The sequence below is a fragment of the Phocoena sinus genome, chromosome 2 (genome assembly GCF_008692025.1).
Source record: "Phocoena sinus isolate mPhoSin1 chromosome 2, mPhoSin1.pri, whole genome shotgun sequence".
Taxonomy (NCBI): Eukaryota; Metazoa; Chordata; class Mammalia; order Artiodactyla; family Phocoenidae; genus Phocoena; species Phocoena sinus.
Genome location: NC_045764.1, coordinates 66,690,849 through 66,710,103, shown reverse-complemented (window position 1 = coordinate 66,710,103; position 19,255 = coordinate 66,690,849). Strand labels below are relative to the sequence as shown.

The window sequence follows — 19,255 nt, the reverse complement described above, 5'->3', positions numbered from 1 at the left end:
GGTTTTCCTGTATTCTTTTTAGTCTGAACAACAAAACGATGGAAGATATTCAAAGTAAGGTCCCAAGGCTGGCCTTCCTGGTGAGTGTTTTTTAATTTAACTCTTTTTATATCTTTCTCTCTTTACATCACCACCCCCACTTCCCCACCCAAATGAAGTTTTTAATGAAGACAGCACACCACTGAGTCTCAAGTTGAGACCCAAAGTATCCAAACTTAGTGTATCAGGTTATATATCCTGTAAGAAAGACGATTTTGTCAGGTAACCAATGTGAAGCTCACCCCTGCACCCCCATCAGCTAGCAGGTTATCTGGAATTCATCCTAGATCAGTGACCTGTTGGACTCAAAGAAGCCACCCCCAAAAAAATTGTATAAAAAGATTTATTGAAATTTATCAATGACAAACAGACATAAAACTCAAAGTTTGGCTCTTCTGAGGGGGAGGAAAACCGGTGCAGATGTTCTTTTATACAGATGAAACACGGGCTAAGGAATCACACGTCACTTCAAAAGCAATCCAGAAGAGGGACAGGAAAGCAAACCTGTACATTCGCTAGGAATTTGCAGTCATTTCAGATTTCCACTAGGTAAGAAAATACAATTTTGCGTTAGTTTTTCCGTGCTCGGGTGTATGAAAAAAAAACCCAGCCGACATGCAGCAGCGTCTCCTGTGCTTAGGTTCGTAAAAATGGTCTAAGCACAGAAGGACACGTAGAAGAATTCTCTTGTCATTTTGTAAAACAAAGCGTTCTAATATTTTACAGAACAAGATAGGACAGTTTTGTTTTGAATCTTTGAAAGAGGTTGAAGTTTGAGGGTTTGCTTCTTCTCTTTTAATTAGAATTACCAAATCCATTTTACTCCTAACTCAGAAGCCTGCTGCTCTCAGCTCTCTGGCTCATCACAGGAGTGACACCAGAGTCTTCTTCGGACAGCGGAGCCCACCACCATCTGTGAAGAGGGAAAGGGGACGGGGGACGGGGAAGATCCCCCGACCAGTGCCAAAATACGCCTTTAGGTTGCTATTTACAAACCAGGGCGCTGGCTGCCTCTAGCAGGCCCAAGAAATGCGGAAACCACGAGAACCAGAACAAGAGGTAAGATGCGGCTGGTGCTCAGCCCCTCCTGGGCTTTGAGAAACCAAACTGAGGCCAGCCATGGCCTTCCAACCAACTCAAGAGACTCGGGAAATACCAGGAAATGTCAGAGATCTCCAAACCGTCCTCTTTGAGGGTAAGGAACAAACGCTCACTTGTGTGTGTACTCAGCTATCGCAAATTTATCAGGGACAGAACAGACACAAAGAAAAAGTAGGGGAAAAAAATAAAGAGTGGCAGTAAAAATAGTATTTTATTCCACCCCCTCCCCCCTCCCTCCCCCCACAACCCCCAGTACACTTTTCCCCTCTCGTTCCCACAGCAACGTTACAATCAGAAAAAAATAAGTTTCGGGGAGCGGGATTTGGGGGGGTACGGGTAAAAACAGTCAAATCACAATAGGAATTTTTCAAAATAGGTTATTCCACTTAGTCATCGTCTTCTCCCTCATCTTCAGGTTCTCGTTTTCGCTTCTGACCCCTTTCTTCTTCTGGAAGAGTAAGGAAAAGGCATTCAGATTAAACACGGATCCCGCCTCCTACTCAACCCCCCGCCCCCCCCCCCCCCCCCCCCCCCCCCCCCCGCTGGGAAAGCAGGGGACCGTATGTCTAGGACGCTTTGCCAACCCTGGCAAACCAAGGCCAGGTCCTCAGGACCCAGACCATCTACTGTCAACTGAGGGGGCCAGCCTGCTACCCGCGGAGAGTAAAAACGCTGCCGTACCACCAAGCTCCTCTTCATCTTCCTCATCGTCTACTTCCCCATCGTTATAACCTTCCTCATCCTCCTAGGAGAGAAGATGGACACCGGACATTAGGAACGCCCCGACCGTGGGACACGTGGAGGATGCCACTTTCCCTGACACCGAGCTCAGAAAGGTAGGGGCCGCCCCCAGCCCCTCAGAGCTCCCACGGACCTGCTTCGCACCGGTGAACCTAAAGCAGAAGTTCTTTTGCATCAAGGACCCCCCCCTTTAAGAATCTGTAGAAAGTTTTGAACCCCTTCCCTAGAAAATACCCACATTACACACGATATCTGCAAACAATGTCAGCAGAGGGGGGTGGATTCTATCCCCCGTTAAGAATTCCTGACCTGAAGTCCCTATAACTCAGGCAGCTCCGCAGTGTGCCCTCCTAGGGGAACAAGTTTCCCAGCCGACTCTCCATCGTGTGAAGTAGGCCGAGCTCTCATCTGTCCTCACTCTAGTTTTGGCTTCAAGAGAAGACCCCAGTCTGTGGGTGAGTGCAGCCCCTTCACCGTCTTGCAAACTTGGGTCACTTGGAGGGAGGAAAAATACAATTCTCACCCCCTGCCCAGGACATCACTCCCAGCTCCGTGAGATTCAGCAAGGGGTGTGAATTCACCCTCAACACAGGACCACGCTTCACGCTGGTCCGGTAGATCCAGGCTAGTTGAATCTCTGCATGAACACCGTTCCTAAAGTACCAGGCAGCCCATTGTTTAACAAGAACTTGGCAATAGACTTCTTTTTGTCAAGGGAAATATCCTTTCATAATGTCACCAAATAGTTCCTTAATCAGTCTGTTTGCTAAGACTGTGTGTGTGTGTGTGTGTGTGTGTGTGTGTGTGTGTGTGTGTGTGTGTGAGCTCTCCTTTACTGGAAGCTGGAAATTTGCAGATAGTCAATGAGATTACTAAAAACAACCACCACAACAAAAAACCAACCCCAAACCAAAAACAACCTCTACATGTTGGCGGCTCCTGACAGGAAGAGCAAGACGAAAAATCCATTAGCCAGCATGACTTACTGCCCTGTCCTAGGGGGGCCTATTTTGCTAGGTCTCTATTTTTAAAATACACAATATTCTTCAGAGGTGAGCCTAGCAGCCTACACCTGGGTAGAAGAGACACCCAGCAGCACAACTTGACGGGAACCAAGCCTATCTCACCAGTTTTCTCACTAACCCCGACCTGCCTCTCCCCAGCTTGTGGGGGGCTGGCTGGGAGATCCCGCCTGAGCAGGTCTGTGTGGCAGACAGGTGTCTGTGCCCTTGATGGAGAGAGACAGGGAACTGGGGGAGAAGGCAGGTACCTTGTCCATGCTGTCATCATTTTAAACCTCTCTCTCGGTCTAAGTTTTGCAATTAGCAAGAGTTGATTTAGAAATCTGAAAAGCCAGGGAAAATGACTCTGCTATAGAAAGACTCAGAACATCCAAACACAAAACCCAGAACACAGAGCCAGGACCTTGGAGAAGGGTGTGAAAGCCTAAAACAGTAAGTGGGCAAACACTCCCTTGTCCTTAAACATTTTACTTACAAGTTATCCTCTTAAGCCAGTGAGTTGATCCCTATTTACAACCCAGCTGTAAAATGACACCTATTGTACAGATGAGGAAATAGGTTCAGAAGGTCAAGGAACTTGTCCAGGGACACCCAGCTAGCAAGTGGCAGAAGCTGGGATCCACCCCGTCACAGACACATCCCAGACCCTGTTAAGAAACGATGCCCGACAGCGTGTGGATAGTGGCGCCATCCGCCGTGACAGCGTGTGGATAGTGGCGCCATCCGCCGTGTACGGGGACCCGTGTCGCCCTCTGACGTGGAATCCAGCAGTGTCTTATCCCCTTACCCACCAGTTCAAGGCAGTCTTTGATTTTCCCTAGCACACGGTAAGTGCTCACTGAATATCTGGATTAACATCCTAATGCCAAGAGGTAGAAAAAGGGGATGTGGATTCTACAGGAACTAATTTTCATATGGAAACAAGTGCCAGGCTTGCCCCAGCAGATGAATCCCCTCCCTCTTTCTTTTCCAGGGCCAGCTGCAAGGCTTGCCTCTCCCAGACCAACCCAGTAACAGGCCCTGAAGTGGGTTCAATTCCCAGCCAGGGCTCCCGGCTGCCGAGGCGGATCACTGAGGCAGTTAGTGGGACTGACTCAGAGGCAGCAGGGTAAGTGAGGGGGGCTCTGAGAGACGGTTCCCTGCCCAGCCCAACCTCTCACCTCTTCCTCTCCACTCACATCCTCCTCTTCACCTTCCTCCTCCTCCTCCTCGTCCTCCTCATCTTCCACTACCTGAGCATCTTCATCGTACTCTTCCTCTGTGCAGTGGGAATGGGGACAAGAACAAACTGGTGGTGAGCTGGCCCTTCCCTCCCACAGCACAGGCCCAGGCCTGGCGCCAGAGGTGTGGGGCCCACGACTCTCCCACGCCCGTCCAGGCCCACAGCCTGGACGCTCTAACGTGACTGAACGCATCCTAAAGTAAGCCCTCCTCCCAAGCGTTACGAAAACAGAAGATCTCTCGTGGAGGCTGAGATGGGAGAGAAAATGCCGGATCAGAGAACCAAGTTACAGGCCTGGGACAGCTGAGAAGTCAATTCATTCACAAAGAGCGTCTAGCCAAACGCGCTGCCCTAAAGGTGAGGAGACTGAGTCCCAGAGGGGGAGAAGTGAGTTGTTCAAGGTCACACCTGGAGTTAGCGGCAGATCTGGGCCTAGAAGCCTGGTCTCAGGGCGCCAGTCCTGGGACCTTTCTGTCCCATCGCAAGATGGAACAAACTAAGGCAAACAGGGCGTCTGAATCCCTTGTAAAACACTCCCACCTAACGAGGGAAAAGCACTCTTACGTCTGAACTATTCAGGTAAGGTCTCAACCCTCAGCTTTACTCTGGCCACAAAGACCTGCAGGGAAGCCGCACTGAGCTGGCAGTGTGGGAAGGAGATGCGAGGCTCTCCTTCCTTTTCCTTCTTTCCTTCCTGTGGTCCCTGACTGCTCACCACACCACCAGGGAGCCCAACGTGCTGCCTGCAGCCTCCTCTGCTTCCTGGGCCCCTGGGGCTCCTGAGTCCTCATCCCCCAGGTCCTACCATGTGGTCCCGCGGGCGGCAGTCAGCTGGGGGCCCCACGACCTCTCCAGCCGTGACCTCATCTCCACTACCGGACCCTAGATGGAGAGAGGGGACCCTCAGGCCACACCCCACCTTCCTCCATCCGCTCATCCCCTCCCTGGAAGAGTATCTTGGGTCCAGCACCACACTACAGAGAGACACTGTAGGATCTCGTTTTCAGGGGGACTTTGGAAAAGGGAAGAAAATTGAAGGAAGACTCAGATGGTTTTTACGGAGTTATTATGCAGTTGGAGAACCTCAGGACGCTTCTCTGGGACTCAGGCCCTGTTATTTTAGGGGCGTCGATCAATGAGACAGACCAGGGACAACAGTAAACAGAGCAGACAGCCCACTCCCCTCCACAGCTCTAGAAAGAGGTCGATAGCCCTCGGGGGCCGGTGGGGGCCCCCTGACACCCAGCCCGCCCCCCCATAAAGCCCGGCCTGGCCTCTCCCTGGCGCCACTCACCATCCTCATCCTCCTCGTCATCCTCCAGGCCCTCCACGTAGCCCTCGGCGTCCGAGTCGGGGGCCTCCTTGTCGTCCCGATCGTAGCCATCGAGATACGTGAGCTGAGGAAGGAGCTTGAACACGTTTTCTCGGTAGTCGTTCAGGTTGGTCACCTCGCAATTGAAAAGGTCTAAGCTCTTGAGGTTTTCTAACTTTTTCTGCAAGCAAACAACAAAGCTGACAGTGAGCGGCATGGGAGGCGGGGTGGGGAGACGGACGGGGGTGAGGTGAGACGGCGTGCAGAGCTCCAGGCTCACGGGTGATGAACACACTCTGGTTTGGCCCTGCCCGGCCGTCTCAGCCCTGGTCGGGGGGCCTCATGTTCATTCACGTGGAAGGTGGGAAGTTGGACTTGAGGATCTTTGAAGCCTCATCCGATGCCAACGCTTTTATTCTGCAATTACAGCTCTTGCCGTAGCAGTGACGCACCTGAAATTAACCCGGGGCTCTCTTGGTGCATAAGCCAGGAGCTTGGCTGCCTGCCCCTGTGACTAAGGAGCCAGAGAGGAACTGAAAAGGCCACAGGAACTAACAAACGACCTCCTTCTATGAATAATAATAATAATGGCAATTAACATAGCACTTTATGGATTAACTCAATTTATCCTCATGACCCCGATAAGGCAGAAATAATTATTCGTCCGTTTTACAGACAAGGAAGTAGAGGGCAGAGAATTGGGATTTGATCAGGCAGCCCAACTTCAGACCTGGGCTCTTACTCTTTGCCTGTCAAAAAGGACAAGAGAAAAACCAGTGAAGCATCCAGATTTTGTCCACAGTACTTAACACAATTGGCTTTATCAAAGCTTTACGTATCGATGGGTTCTAGGCCCGTATTATACCCACTTGGTGGCTGGAATCGGAGGCCCAGGAAGCAAAACGGTCATACATCTAGCAAGAAACAGCTGCCTCCTGACTTCCTACCTCACACGTCTTCAAGGCGCAGGAACCCCACCCCGGGCCAAGTCCCTGTTCCAGTGGGGCCAGGCATAACTGCCGATTAAGGCTACTGTCCCTCAGGGTCAATGTCAGGAATGAGGCTGCTCTCTTGAGATCTCGTGACTGAGACCCGGTCATTCTCAGCAGAGGGTCAAGGGCAGGGAAGGAGTCCGAGCTGCGGACTGGGTGGGTGAGGCCAGCATCTCCCAACCAAAGGCAGTTCCCCCACCCTCAGAAGTGAGTAAAACACCTTAATCACACTGATAATCAGGGAAGAAGGTACAAAACCATGTGTGGCCTGGGCAAGGGAATAGAGAGAGGGTGTGTGTGTGTGTGATCTATAATGGTACCCAAATCAAAACTAAAACACACATATACAGAACTTCAAAGATATTCTCCTTTTAAAATGAAATTATGAAATCAAGGCTTCCAGGTAGGTCAAAATAGCTTTGCTCTCCCCAAGGAAATTGGTGGAAGACCTGAAAGAAAGTTCAATGGGAAGCATAGTCTAGTAGTTGACCCCAGGCCACAGATGAGCAGGTAAAGTCTGAGTTGGAAGGAGAAATGCCAGCTTCCCGTTCTGCCACGCTGGCCCATCAAGCTGCCCTTCAAGCATCCACGAAGGGCAAGGAACGCGTTTTGGACAAGAACACACACTGAGAGATGTCCCAACTGCCACTCTATATACCCAGAAAAGGGAGACGTGGCACACTTGGCCAAATATCCCCATGGCCTTTCCCTGAACCTAAGGTGCATGGCTTAGGAAGTAATTCTTACGTATATATTTACAGTAAGTGTTAATTTAATGCGGTAGTTATTTCTACATTTCAAAAAAGCTATCATGAATCAGTGATACATCTTACAGTTGACTTCCTTGAAGTCAAGGGAATACAGTCATTCAGATCTGGGTAATGTAGAAACTGTTATTCTAACATGGACCATGACCTGCCCCTTTCTGGCTAGTGAACCGTGAGGTTTGGGGTGTGCTCAGCTCTATGTGGACCAGCGGAGGAGGAAATGCGGCCCAGACCTCTGAGTCCCTGGTCACCATCACACCCAGGACTGGTGACCAGGGTCCCTCTTCTCTACGCCCCACAGGGGAAGGCCTGCATGGGGCTCCCGTGCCACACGGCTCTCTGTCATCCCAGGGGGCCTGTGTCAGGACCAATCCACCTTCCACGGTTCAGAGGTGCTAGCCTCTGGCCAGTGACCCAAGGAGAAAGCAGGTGACCACCTCCAGGGTCAGCTTAATTCCCGGATGGCTCCTCTCTCCCCAGTGAAGGGCACAAGCCATGCTCTAAGCCTAAAGAAATGACAGCTCGGGTTTCCAAAGCTGAGCAGAAACTATAAGAAGAAAAGCACTAGACCAGAAATTGAGACCTGGGTCCTACAGCATCCTTCACCCTGATGCCCATTCCAACTGTGCGACCCTGGTCAAGCTCTTTAACTTCTCTAGGCCTCAGTTTCTCTACGGACGGACCAGAAGTAGGAGCCCTGACTCTATCTCATGGCACACGATTAGAGTAAAAACAAAAAAGCATGTTATACAAATGCAAAAGTAGTATTCCCTGATATCAATCCCTCCCACCCCAGTGGAGAGGGGAGGACCCCAGTGACTGACTCACCAGTGGCTCTATTGTGCTGAGGTCTTTAATTTTGTTGCCACTTAAATTTAGATGCGTGAGGTTCGGACACTTTTCTGCCAATACTTCCAGGCCCCCTGAGATTCTGTTATCGCTTAGTTCAAGCTAAAGAGGCAGGGAGAGAAAAAGCAGAAACGGCTTTTAAAATGAAGGCTCTGGGCTCAGGCGGCCGGCTCCCCGCAGACAGCACAGGAAGGGAGTTGGCTAAGGACCTGGCAGGCGTGCTGGGGCTCGCACCTGGCCTCCCCCCTTCAGTTACGCTCCCTCAACGTGGAACAATGACCCTTTCCTCCTCCCCAGCCCGGCCTCCCAAGCACACACGCTCCTCCGCTCTATTTACCTTCTTAAGTTTGTTTAACTTTGGTAAGTTTGCGACTGAGGTGAGGCCTACGTTGATTGTACTCAAGAACTCCAGTTCTTCAAATTCATCTGTGAGGCCTTCGATTTTGCCTTCATTTGACCGACAGTTGTCCAGGACAAGCTCTTTCACCTGGAAAGGGAAGGAGGGCGTGAACCAACTGGGAGAGGAATCGGGACTGAGGCCGGGGTAGGGGGAGGGCAGGAGGCAGGCCAGGAAGCATCGCAGCACCGGCGCCCACCCTGATCTTTCTGCCTTTACCAATGCTGGGGGGATCTAGGGGAGCGCTGCGGTGAACGGAGCTGCAGAACCAGGGGGCCCCTCTGGACAGGAGCCTTGGCTGGACTGGAGAAGACAAACGCAGTAAGCCCAGCTGCTGTCGGCAAGGCTGGGGGCGGTGTCTCGTTCCAACCCTACCGCCACACCTCAGCCCCCAGCTCCCCACTGTACCAGCCATAACACTGTTGGCAACCTCTCGGCCTTGCCATTCCATCAGAGCCCCTCTCCCAGCGCCCACCACGGCCCCGCCTGACCGTCTTACTGAGGCCAGCCACCTACGACTTCGCCTCCTCAGCCCCCCACGGGCCTTTCACCTCCATGTGTCCGTGGACGGCTCCCAGGACGTCCCCGTCTGCTTGCACTCGTACCTGCCCCTGCCACCACGGTCAGAGCCTGCCCATCCGGCCTGGCATTCACCACTTGGCCCCACTGTAAGGGTCACAGACCAGGGACCCCTCCAACTCTCCATCCTCTAGACCAGCGCTGTCCACCAGAACCAACAGAACTTCCTGTGACGATGGAAACCCCACTAAGAGAAGAGCCACTAGCCACATGTGGCCGCCGAGGTGAGGCTGAGAAACTAAGTTTTACATTTTATTTAGTTGGTTTCTTTTTTTGGCCACACCGCACAGCACGTGGGATCTTAGTTCCCCAACCAGGGGTCAAACCAGTGGAAGCGCAGAGTCTTAACCACTGGACTGCCAGAGAGTCCCAAATTTTATTTAGTTTTAATCAATATACGTGTAAAGAGACACATGTAAATTACCATATGGAGTATCATGGCTCTCGACTTTGCTCTTCAGGGTCCTGGGAGTAGATGTGGAAGGAGAGAATGGATATCCACAAACCCAGGATGGACCCACGTAGAAATGCTGAGGTTGGCAAAGCCCAAAAGCTAGTCTCTGGAGGCACCTCTGTGGCCCTGCCTGCCCCCGCCAACTCCCTGGAGGTGGTTTTGCCCTATTAGAGTTCTTAGATTCCCCTCTCTTCTCTTCTTACTCAAAATTTGGGCCCTAAATCCTTATTTCAAATGAGATAGAAAGAGCTGATAAAGAGCTACCGCCTCACTGGGTTGTTAAAAGGCAGACCTGGCTGCAGGTTCCAGCGCAGATGGCAGGGAGACAGGCTGAGGAAGAGTCCTCAGGTCTCAGGCCTGAAATGACCCAGGGGAGTCAGCAAGGGACGCCAGGCTGCCTGGCCCTCCAGAGAGATGCCCAGAGTTATCCACTCCTGTCCTGAGCTGACAGAGGGCTGCTCCCTGGCCTTCCAGGGCTGGCAGGCACCTTAAAGGTGATCCCTCCTGGCTGCACCTGGTGCTTGACACAGCATCTCCACGTGCCCCCTCCCTGCAGCCTCCAGGAAACATGTACTGACGTCACCTGGATATGATGCCTCCCTGGGACTTCCACCCACAGGTTCGGATTTCTCACCTATGGGTCACTCGGTACAGGCCCGTCCTTCTCCATAGCAGCCCTGCATTGTCATTTCCTGCTGAGAGGCAGGGAGCAGGCTTTTCTCCTCCTAGATAAGCAGACAGGCCTATTCTAAGCAGTCCCTGTCCAGGGCTGCTCCCTGCCTCTCAGCAGGCCCATTTGCCCAGCTTCTTCCTGCACGGCCCAGGATGACCATCTGTCTCAGTGGTCCTCCTACTCGGGCGTCCCTGGGCCAACCCGGGGGAACAGAACCCACAGCAGGCTGCTGTGCCCCTCCTCAGTCCACCCTTGCCAGTGGTCAGACCAGGAGCGCTCGGGGCACGTCTGGGCCACAGCACCCTATAGTTGCCCTGCCTTCTTCTTCCCTGGTGGAGAGAGAGAGCCTGCTCAGTCTAGGACTGCAGCAATTTGCCAGGAGGGGCAAAGCCAGGCGAGGCAGCTCTCACCCAGAGCCAGCAAGCTCTCGGCTCAAGCACCAGCGCCAGGGCCCACCTTTCCCTTGGATCTGGGATGGGGGAAGTTAAGTTCTTTCCCACTCTCTCAGTCCCCAGGGGAGGGGATGTCCAGGTCAAGCCACCTTTTTCAAGGTCACTGCAAGTGTGCCTGGGAATAAATCCCATGAGGCCTTCTGCCCTAGGGCAGGAGATCAGTGTAGAGCCAGGAAACCAGGCCTTAGGGGAGCAGTGGAGGGAGATCAACTTTCCCGGGGGGAGGGAGAGTCACCTCCCCTTCGTTTGCAGTTACTGCTGGGGTCACACAGCCACTGGAGTGGCTCCTTCAGTCACTCCTTTCCTTGGAAGGCCCTGGGAATTGTTTAAGCTCCACCAAAGAAAGACAAGTATGAGAAGGGTTTCCAGTCCACCCTCAAAGATTTCAGACATGTGGTTTTTCTAGGTGGGTCAAGGGCTTCTCCTCTTACGGCCATCAGCCAAGGAGGAGGCCTCAGTAACGGGGGGAGATGGTGCTGTGGAGTCAAGGGAATTCCTCCTGGAAGTCAGCCTCTGTCCCGGAGAGGCACAATGCTGCCTGGGAATTCTACAGACAGACCCAAGGTTCCAGCCCCAGCTCCCAGCACCATGCCCAGACTGGTGGCCATTCCTCTCGGGGACAATATGCAAGCCACCACTACTAATGCTTTTATTAACAACAATCATGGGCTCTTTCCAGAGCCCTCAGCAGGCACACTCTTCAAAGGCACTGTCTCATTTAACCCTCACAATCGCTCCACGGGGTGTTCCTGGGGTATTCTCCCATTTTACAGCCACATCTGAACCACAGATCCTAAAGCCCCAGGAATGGGCACAGGAGGGTATCTAATGGACCCCGATGGTCAGTGTTGCCGCAAGATAAGGAGGGTTTCCCTGCTATTCCCAAGTGCAGGGCACAGGCTCTTGCAGACCCCCAACTGATCCTACAAGCTACCCTGACGGCACCTACACCCCCTTCGGCCCCTCTTCTAACTGTTCCACCGGCGAGTGGGGGCCACTCCCAGCGGTCCCACCCTGGTTACACTTCCTCGGTAACCAAAGCACAAAACTTAACCCAGCCCCCGTTCCAATGACACTGCAGTCAGTGGGGGAGGATCTGGAGAGGGGCCCGGGGGCCTGAGACCCCGCTCTTCCCCAAGGAGAAAGAGGCTGCCTCCCGTCACTCGGGAGGGAAAGCCTGTGGTGTCTGGAAGTCCAGGTGGCTGCTCCAGGTCTGTGGGGCCTCCGGGATCCCCATGGTTTCTGCATTTCCTTCCTGGCGGGGTTTCAGCACAGTTTGGGGAGAGATCAAAGAGGGGAGGGGTGGGCTGAGGCTTACACCAGAGAGGCCAAACCACATCGGGGAAAACCCACTGCCTCTCTGTGAGGTGATGAGTCACATCGGGTATGGCAAGTAAGCAGCCTGTGAAGTGTCTGTAATGCACCAAACAGGAAAAAACAAAAACTCCAGCCCCGAAGCTGACCTGTGGAAGGTATTCCGTCCACCCCCTGTTCCACCTGCTTCCACACAAGCCCACGCTTTCTTACAGCTCCAGGGCAGGCTAACGTGTTTCAAAACGTCAAACCCACCCCAACCTTCCTTAAACTGACTTTGAAACCCTGCTGCAACTCCAGCCCGCTTCCTCCCATCTCTGCTCGCTGCTGCTGCTGCAAACCCTTCCATGTGAAGAGAACATCCCTTTTACATCCAGGGTGTATTCTGCTTAAAAAAGAAAAAAAAAAGTGAGGCCCATTCTCCCCGCCAAACCATGGGTGTGAGCTAAGTGCAAAGTTAAAATTAAACTGAAAATTTGTACTTTGGGTTTAGACTCTCTCCCAACTCCACTGGCCGTTTAAAAATATCCGAATGCGGTTACTCTCTCCAGAACCCAAAACTGGAATTACTCTGCTTGTATCGGGAACTTTTCAATCACCCCCAAAACCCTCCACAGGATCCTTTGCTTCATTCCTCCAGTGTTAACACCCAAGAAGTGTCTGCATATTCATACTCAGCGCCCACCCCCCATCCCCCCCGGAGATAGTAGTGGGGAGGCACTGAAGGTTCCCAAGAAATCAGACTGCACGGCTCCGGCATTTCCTGAAAAACTTGTCCCCAAAGCAAGGACGCAGCAGTCATTTCTCACCAAGGGGAGCTGAACTGTCTGTGATAAACACGAACACATTGTTACTCTAAGGGACAACCCGTTGCTTGTTTCAAAACTGTGAAATCTTGTCTTTACAGATCTCTCACATTTGACCATTCCTCTCTACTGCCGGCACTGCAGTCCTGGTCACGGTCATCTAAGTCACTCTAAGTCTGCTTCTGCTTCCAAATGGGGTCCATGTAACAGTGGGAATGCTGGACTACTGGGAATAGGCCCCCACCCGGAGGCCAAGGCCTGGCGGGCTGAACGCCTCTGACTCGATCCCTGAGGTCTCAGGCTCTGCCTCGAAGAAAGGGGAGGATGATATCTGTTTAACCTATAAAGTGCAAACTCTGGCCTAGAAAACATTCCTGGCTTCCCGCTGCTTCTGGGAAAAAAATTCAAGGTCCTAGACTGACCCAAGGAGGCCCTCCACTCTCGACGTCTCCCCACTTCCTCCAATCTCATCGCCCCCTGCCCACCTCTGACACTTGCCTACAGATCTAGTTAAGCCCGCCTCCCCAGGAAGCCTTCTGCACCCAGCTCTGAGCATCCCGGGGCACCGAGGGCAGCTGCCGCATGAATCATTTAATCGTGTATTAAGCATCCGATCCTCCTAGAGGTCAGGAACCGTCCTTCTCCGTAATCAGCCCAGCAGGGAGCGGACACCGGCGCAACTGCTTCACAAATGTTCCTGCTTATCGTGCCAGCCACAGCACTAGGTGCTGGGGCATACAGAGGGAGACGAAGCATCGTGACACAGTGCAACCAGTCCGATACACGTTGAACAAGCCCTCCCTTATTATAAACAATAACAACAATGTGTTCTCGTGTGTTTTGTGTCCCCCCAGGTAAGCATAAGCCCCAAGAGGAGGTAGGTCAACGGTGCACCCTCTTCTTGACCCGACCCAAGGGTCTGCACTCAGGTCTCTTGCCCGTAAGAAACCCCTCTCTCCACCCAGCAAGCTCCTGTGACACTGTCCATCTGAGCAGCTGAGGGGACACGGAGGTGACGGAGAGCCACAGCTGGGGGTCCCTGCCAGCAAGAGGTGTGGTGGCGGGCTAGGAGGAGACAGACCCCTGGTAAACAACTATAGTCCACTGTGCCACGTAGCAGGCCCGAGGCTGGGAACAGGGTGCGTGCTTCGCATGCCTCCACCCCGAGAGGATGGGCACACTAAGGACAGGCAGGGGGGACCCAGAAAGACCAAGAAAGGGGATGCACTATAGCAAAGCCAGGGCCAGCCAGATAATTTGCAGGGCCCAGTGTAAATGAAAATGGGAGACCCCTTGCTCAAAATTTTTTAAGAATTCCCAGACAGTGACAGGAGCGCATTAAATCCAAGAGCAGGGAGGGACCTTCTAAGCATGGAGCCTGTGTGACCACACAGGTCACATGCCCATGAAGTTGGCCCTGATTTAAATGGACAGCTTGGGCCTAAAGCAGAGCCCTCTGAAGGCCAGAACCAGAGAGAAGGAAGCTCGAGAGGGCGCTGCTTTTTATTTTTCCAGCACTTCCTGAGGCAATGTGGACAGGTGGGCAGAAGGCAGGCTCCGGAGTCGGACGCACCTGGCTCGAGTTCAAATGCCCCACTGCAAGCTCATCATCTCACCTCTCCTGAGCTCGTTTCCTCCAATGACAATAGTGCCCACCACTTAGGGTTGGATTAGATGAAACAATGCACTTAGAGCATCCCCAGCCTGGAAAAAGCCACCTGCCTATTCCCCAATCCACGGCCTGCGGATTGAGTCAAGGCACAAGAATGGGAATCAAGGCAGGCCCGCAGCTCTGAGTCACCCCTGCTGCCCTCAAGGCTTCCTCATGGAACAGAAGCCTCTCCACATTCTGGACGGCTAAGATGCTGTGCCCAGAAGACACCCCCTGCTGGATTTTATACCTACACCTTGTTTTGTTTAGTTTGTCCCACGAAACTCGAAGCCTGATCTTTTCTTTCACCAAACAAGAATGTAATAAATATTTGTAGCTTTGGTTTCAACCTTGTCAGTCCCTGACCAATTTAGTTTTCAGGTCCCAGGCTTCTAACAGAAGACTTAAATCAGATTGACCCCGTGTTTTTTTGGTGCTCATGGGTTTTAAATAGGTCAGCTTTTAAATGGGCCATCCCCTGTTGCAGATCCCGTTTCTAGCTCGAAGACCAACTGTTTGAGACACCGAGGCTGAGGGGAAATGGGCTTCTTCTCAGAGGTGATCGATAGCAGTGACAGACACTTGTGGTTCTGTCCCTAAAATCTCTAGTTCTGCTCAACAGTCAGCGTGGCAAAAGATGCAAAAATCAGTCGGGTTCCATGGGGGAAAAGTCAGGCTCTGGGGGAAAAGTTGGACATTTCGAAAGCTTAGAAAGGCCTTCAGGATCATCTAGGTCAGTGGCTTTCTGACCACAACCCACAATAAAAAATACATTAACACCTTGGCTCAGCACACATATATTTTTGTGTGTGTATAGGCATACACACTGAAACAAAACTTACCCTGTTACAATTACTCTTTTCTATTACGTTAAAAAATAATTAAAAAAAAAAAATGTGACCCACAGTTTGCAAAATGCTGGTCTAGTTTAGCTCTCTTTTTCTAGAGGAAGAAGCAAGGTCCAGAGTTGGCCAAGAGCCCAGGAACCCCAAGCTGCGTGATTCTCCTGCCACACCACACCACACCACGCCGCTGCTCTGATCGGAAATCAGTCCCCAGTGGAAGACCGGGGAATCAACCACGTAGCTTTCGTGTTTCTGCTAATAGGAGGCTGTTCTGCAGCCTCAGTGGTAGCTAAGACTCAGCTCTCCATACCTCTTAAAGATCTTTTAAAATCTTAACTAAGGGGCAGAGTCCCACCTTACTTTAAAACAAACAAACAAACAAAAACAAACAAAAAATCTCTCTAAGAAAAAAGCATCTGGGTCTCTGGATTTTGTTTGTTTCCTACAATAGAGCTCTGAAGGCACGGGTGGGAGCACATGGCGCGGGAAGTCGGTGACGCCATACTTATTATTTTAGGGAACCATGGAAGGCAGGCCGAGGCTCGCTGCGGCGGTAATTAAGCTGTCGGCAGGGCCTGGGTAATAGGCTAAGCGCCGGCTGGGGGAGGGCCCACATTAACATAAACCCTGTGACTGGCTCCCTCGCGGCCTGGAACCTGCTTCCTACCTCCTGCCCCAAGCCTGGGGAGGACTTGGTTTCTGCCTCGCCAAAGAGGAGCTGGTGCCACTGCAGATGCTTCTCCGGCCAGAAGAACACTCAGGGCAGTAACCCCAGGACTGGCACAACTGGTATAGGAGCTGGGCTTCGGGCTTATCAGATGGACCTGCTTAGCTAGTGAAGCCTGGCAGAGCTGGAAAGCAAATGTTATGCCTTTGCTTTCCTCCCCTTGAACCTCACTCCTCTCTTCCAGCCAGTCTAGATTCTACTCCACTTCAAGGACTTGTCAGTTCCATCTCCTGCAGGAAGCCTTCCCTGATTGCTCAGCCCTGCCCTAGCCCTGCCTGACTTAACAGCAGGTGAACAATTCCCAGAGCCGGAGAAAATAGGCCCGGAATGCTGTCTGCGGGAAAGGAAGTGGGGAGGAGTCAAGCTGGGTCTGACTTTACCGTGTGTGCGTGTGTGTGTGTGTGTGTGTGTGTGTGTGTGTGTGTGTGTTGGAGGTGACAGTGCAGTGGGGACAGGGAGAGATGAGGGTTTTGGAACTGGTGAATGACATGATCAAGCGAAAATCTAGCAGGCTGCATCTTCTAACTGGCTGTGTCCCTTGCTACCTTCAGCGGGTACTGGAAGGTGTGAGAAGCAGGAGTTGGAAGCAGAGCCCAGGGAAGGTGCAGTCCCAGCAGGCAGTGTTTGAATGGTGACCACGGGAAGGAAGAGGGACAAGAAGCACGGAGGTTTGGTGCAACGGATGCTCGTCAGGCAGTCTGATGACCTGGACTCTGGGCCCACTTTGCCACTAACTTGAGATGTGCCCCCAGAGTGGGGGGGAGTCACATCTACACTCTCTGGGCTTCTACAGTCCCCGAATCCGCACACTGGACAGACAGACACGAGATCCCTTCTAGTTTCAAAATTCTGTGGGTCCACCCACTTTTAGTCCTGCCCCACATCCAAACTCAATCATTGTTCCCCAAAAGGAGGTGGGAGATTTTATGGGCCAGAGGAGCCCAGGATTCATCGCGTTGAGGGATGCCAAAAAGGAAATCTGGGCCGCCGGGCAATTATCCCGGATAATTACTGAAATGCGAAAATCAATCATGTAGTCTCTTAAAACACACCGGGATCATAAAAACAGCCCCCAGGGCTCAAGGTTTTGGGTTCCGAATGATGGAGTCTAGCAGCGCCCCATCTGATGCCTGCCGCCTTACAGGACAGCTTGGAGCAGGTATCTCAACACATGGGGTCCTACTGCCTGCTGTGCAATCCTGTGGTTCATAAAAAACCACACCATCCATGATGATCCAAGAGCCAGAGCACTGGCCCCATGCGACAGAAGAGCCCTGAGGAGAGTGAAGAGGAAGGCCCAGAGAGCAGAGGGGGTACATCCTGGGCAACCTTCCCAAAATGCTGTTTTGATAATGCCACGTCATGGCCCATCACTCCTTGTCCAGAAGCCTCTAATGGCCAAGGGAGTCAAGTGCCAAATCCAGAGGAGAATTCCCAGCCCCCCGACCATCAATGTCCCCTGACTAAAACCCTGTGCCTCTTTTCAAGTCTGTCCCTGCCTCACCCCTCTGCCAGCCTCCCTGATTGGCAGCACACACAGTGACACCACCTGGCATTTCTTCCCCACGTTACAGTTTACGAAGTGCTTCCCCAGGCATCACCTCATTGAATCCACAGACAACTGGATCCCACCCCCGGAAACCGTCCCTGTCCACCTATACCAGGGCCCTCAGAGAACCATGGTTCGGTCACAGGATGCCTGGCAGTCTTTCGTCCTGTGGTCTCCCCTCCAAACACAGCCTTGCTATGGTCTGAGGTCTTGGTGTCCCCTGCTGGTGCCCTGCCCAGAGGGGCTGGCTAAGTGGTCAAACTGGACCAGGTCACTCAAGAGGAAAGGATGGAGCGGAGGAAGGTAATGGCTCTGACCCCTTACTCACTTTTGGAAGCAAAGCACTCCATTAACTCCACTCGCGGGCAAATCAACAAAACGATACAAAAATGGCTTCCTGGGCCCCCTGTCCCAGCTGCACTGATGTGGCTAATTTGGGTTCCTGAAATCAATTTCAGGGATTTGAGCCCAGCTGGGCTGGGACCACTTGTGGAAATCCCACCAGAGTCCCCGAGTCAGCAGGGTCTGAAAAGAGGACACAGCCCAGGGTCTCTGCTGTGGGTCTGGTGTGGGTGGTGACAGCTACCCACTCTCCAGGGACCAAGTGGAAGAACGGTCTGCAAAACAGAAGTTAATTCATTTCCTCAGCTTCACCACACAGAGATCCACAGGCCAGCGGTTCATAGCCCCTACCCAGCCCAGGCGAACAGCACAGCCCATCTAAGAAGACACCATGCCTTCAGACTTGGGCTGAGACACTTCCCACAGCCCTCGTATGGGCCCCTGCCAAATTTCCAGTCGGCTTTAGAAAAGTGCTTCAGAGAACTAAAGGATCCCTCATCGTAACTCTAGGGAACCACTGGATCCAGTCCAGCTCCTCAGGCAACTAACAAAGCCAGGTGGAAACCAACACCGTGACTCACCCAAGGTCACACAGTTAGCCCTTTATGGAACCAAACCTTGGGCCATTTCTTAATCCTCTTAGGGCCCGCACCCCAAAGACACAGGCCTCTCTCTCCATGGTGAACTCCTTGAAGCAAGAGGAAACGGAGTAGGAGAAAGAAAACAGCTGTTAGGAAAAGAGCCCCAGGCCTGAACCCAGCCCTCCTCCCCGACCCCTGCCTGCCTCTCCATGTACCCCAGGAGGGCTGGCAGGGCAGAAGAGGCCAGGGAGGGCTAAGCGGACTCAGAGAAGAAACCCTCGACCTTGGCCTCCTTCCCTGCCACCTCTACCAAAACGACAGCCACATTGGCAATGACAGAAGCCGAGCAAACACCGTGGCACTGAAGCCCTCGTGTCCAACCACCAATCGGAAACCGCTGATGTGGGCAGAAAAGGGAACCAATCATGCAAAAGAACCTAAAGCTGGGGACTGAAAGTTTTTTCTCTCCAAGACCGCAAAACAAATTAGCGGAGGGTCACACGTACGAAGGAATTTAATCTCTTCCTCCCTTAGAGAAATGTGACATGTGCAGCCTGCCTTCGTCTGGAAATTAAGTGCTTATGGTAAAAGTATTGGTGATGGAAGTGCAGGAAATGCTAAGGAGTACTGTTAGTTCCATATGCTACTAGCTAGAAGGGGTAAAACAGGAGGCAATGGAAGGAGAGCAAGGAAGGAAGCGGAGGTGAGGGGCTGCTGGAAGGAGGAGGGGGAGGGATGGAACACGGAGGGCGGAGGGGACAGATGGACACTGGGAAAAGGACACAGGCAGTCAAAAAGAGGGCAGAAAGGAGAAATTTAAAGGCTCTGTGGGTTTTTCAT

General features: G+C 52.5%; 1 protein-coding gene across 2 annotated transcripts in view; it reads right to left on the bottom strand.

Annotated features, from left to right (window-relative positions):
- Positions 1-366: 366 nt before the first annotated feature.
- ANP32A (acidic nuclear phosphoprotein 32 family member A) overlaps positions 367-19,255 on the bottom strand; it is a 39,511-nt gene continuing 20,622 nt past the window's right edge. Inside the window, exons 2-7 of one of the 2 annotated variants that reach the window (XM_032622354.1) lie at positions 8,383-8,532; positions 8,025-8,147; positions 5,420-5,618; positions 4,064-4,161; positions 1,822-1,885; positions 367-1,588 (exon numbers count right to left, since the gene is read on the bottom strand). In XM_032622354.1, coding sequence (XP_032478245.1) covers positions 1,527-1,588; positions 1,822-1,885; positions 4,064-4,161; positions 5,420-5,618; positions 8,025-8,147; positions 8,383-8,532 — 696 coding nt within the window. In that variant the 3' untranslated portion in view covers positions 367-1,526. The remainder of the gene's footprint in view (positions 1,589-1,821; positions 1,886-4,063; positions 4,162-5,419; positions 5,619-8,024; positions 8,148-8,382; positions 8,533-19,255) is intronic. The other variant, XR_004348415.1, reaches the window with a different exon arrangement.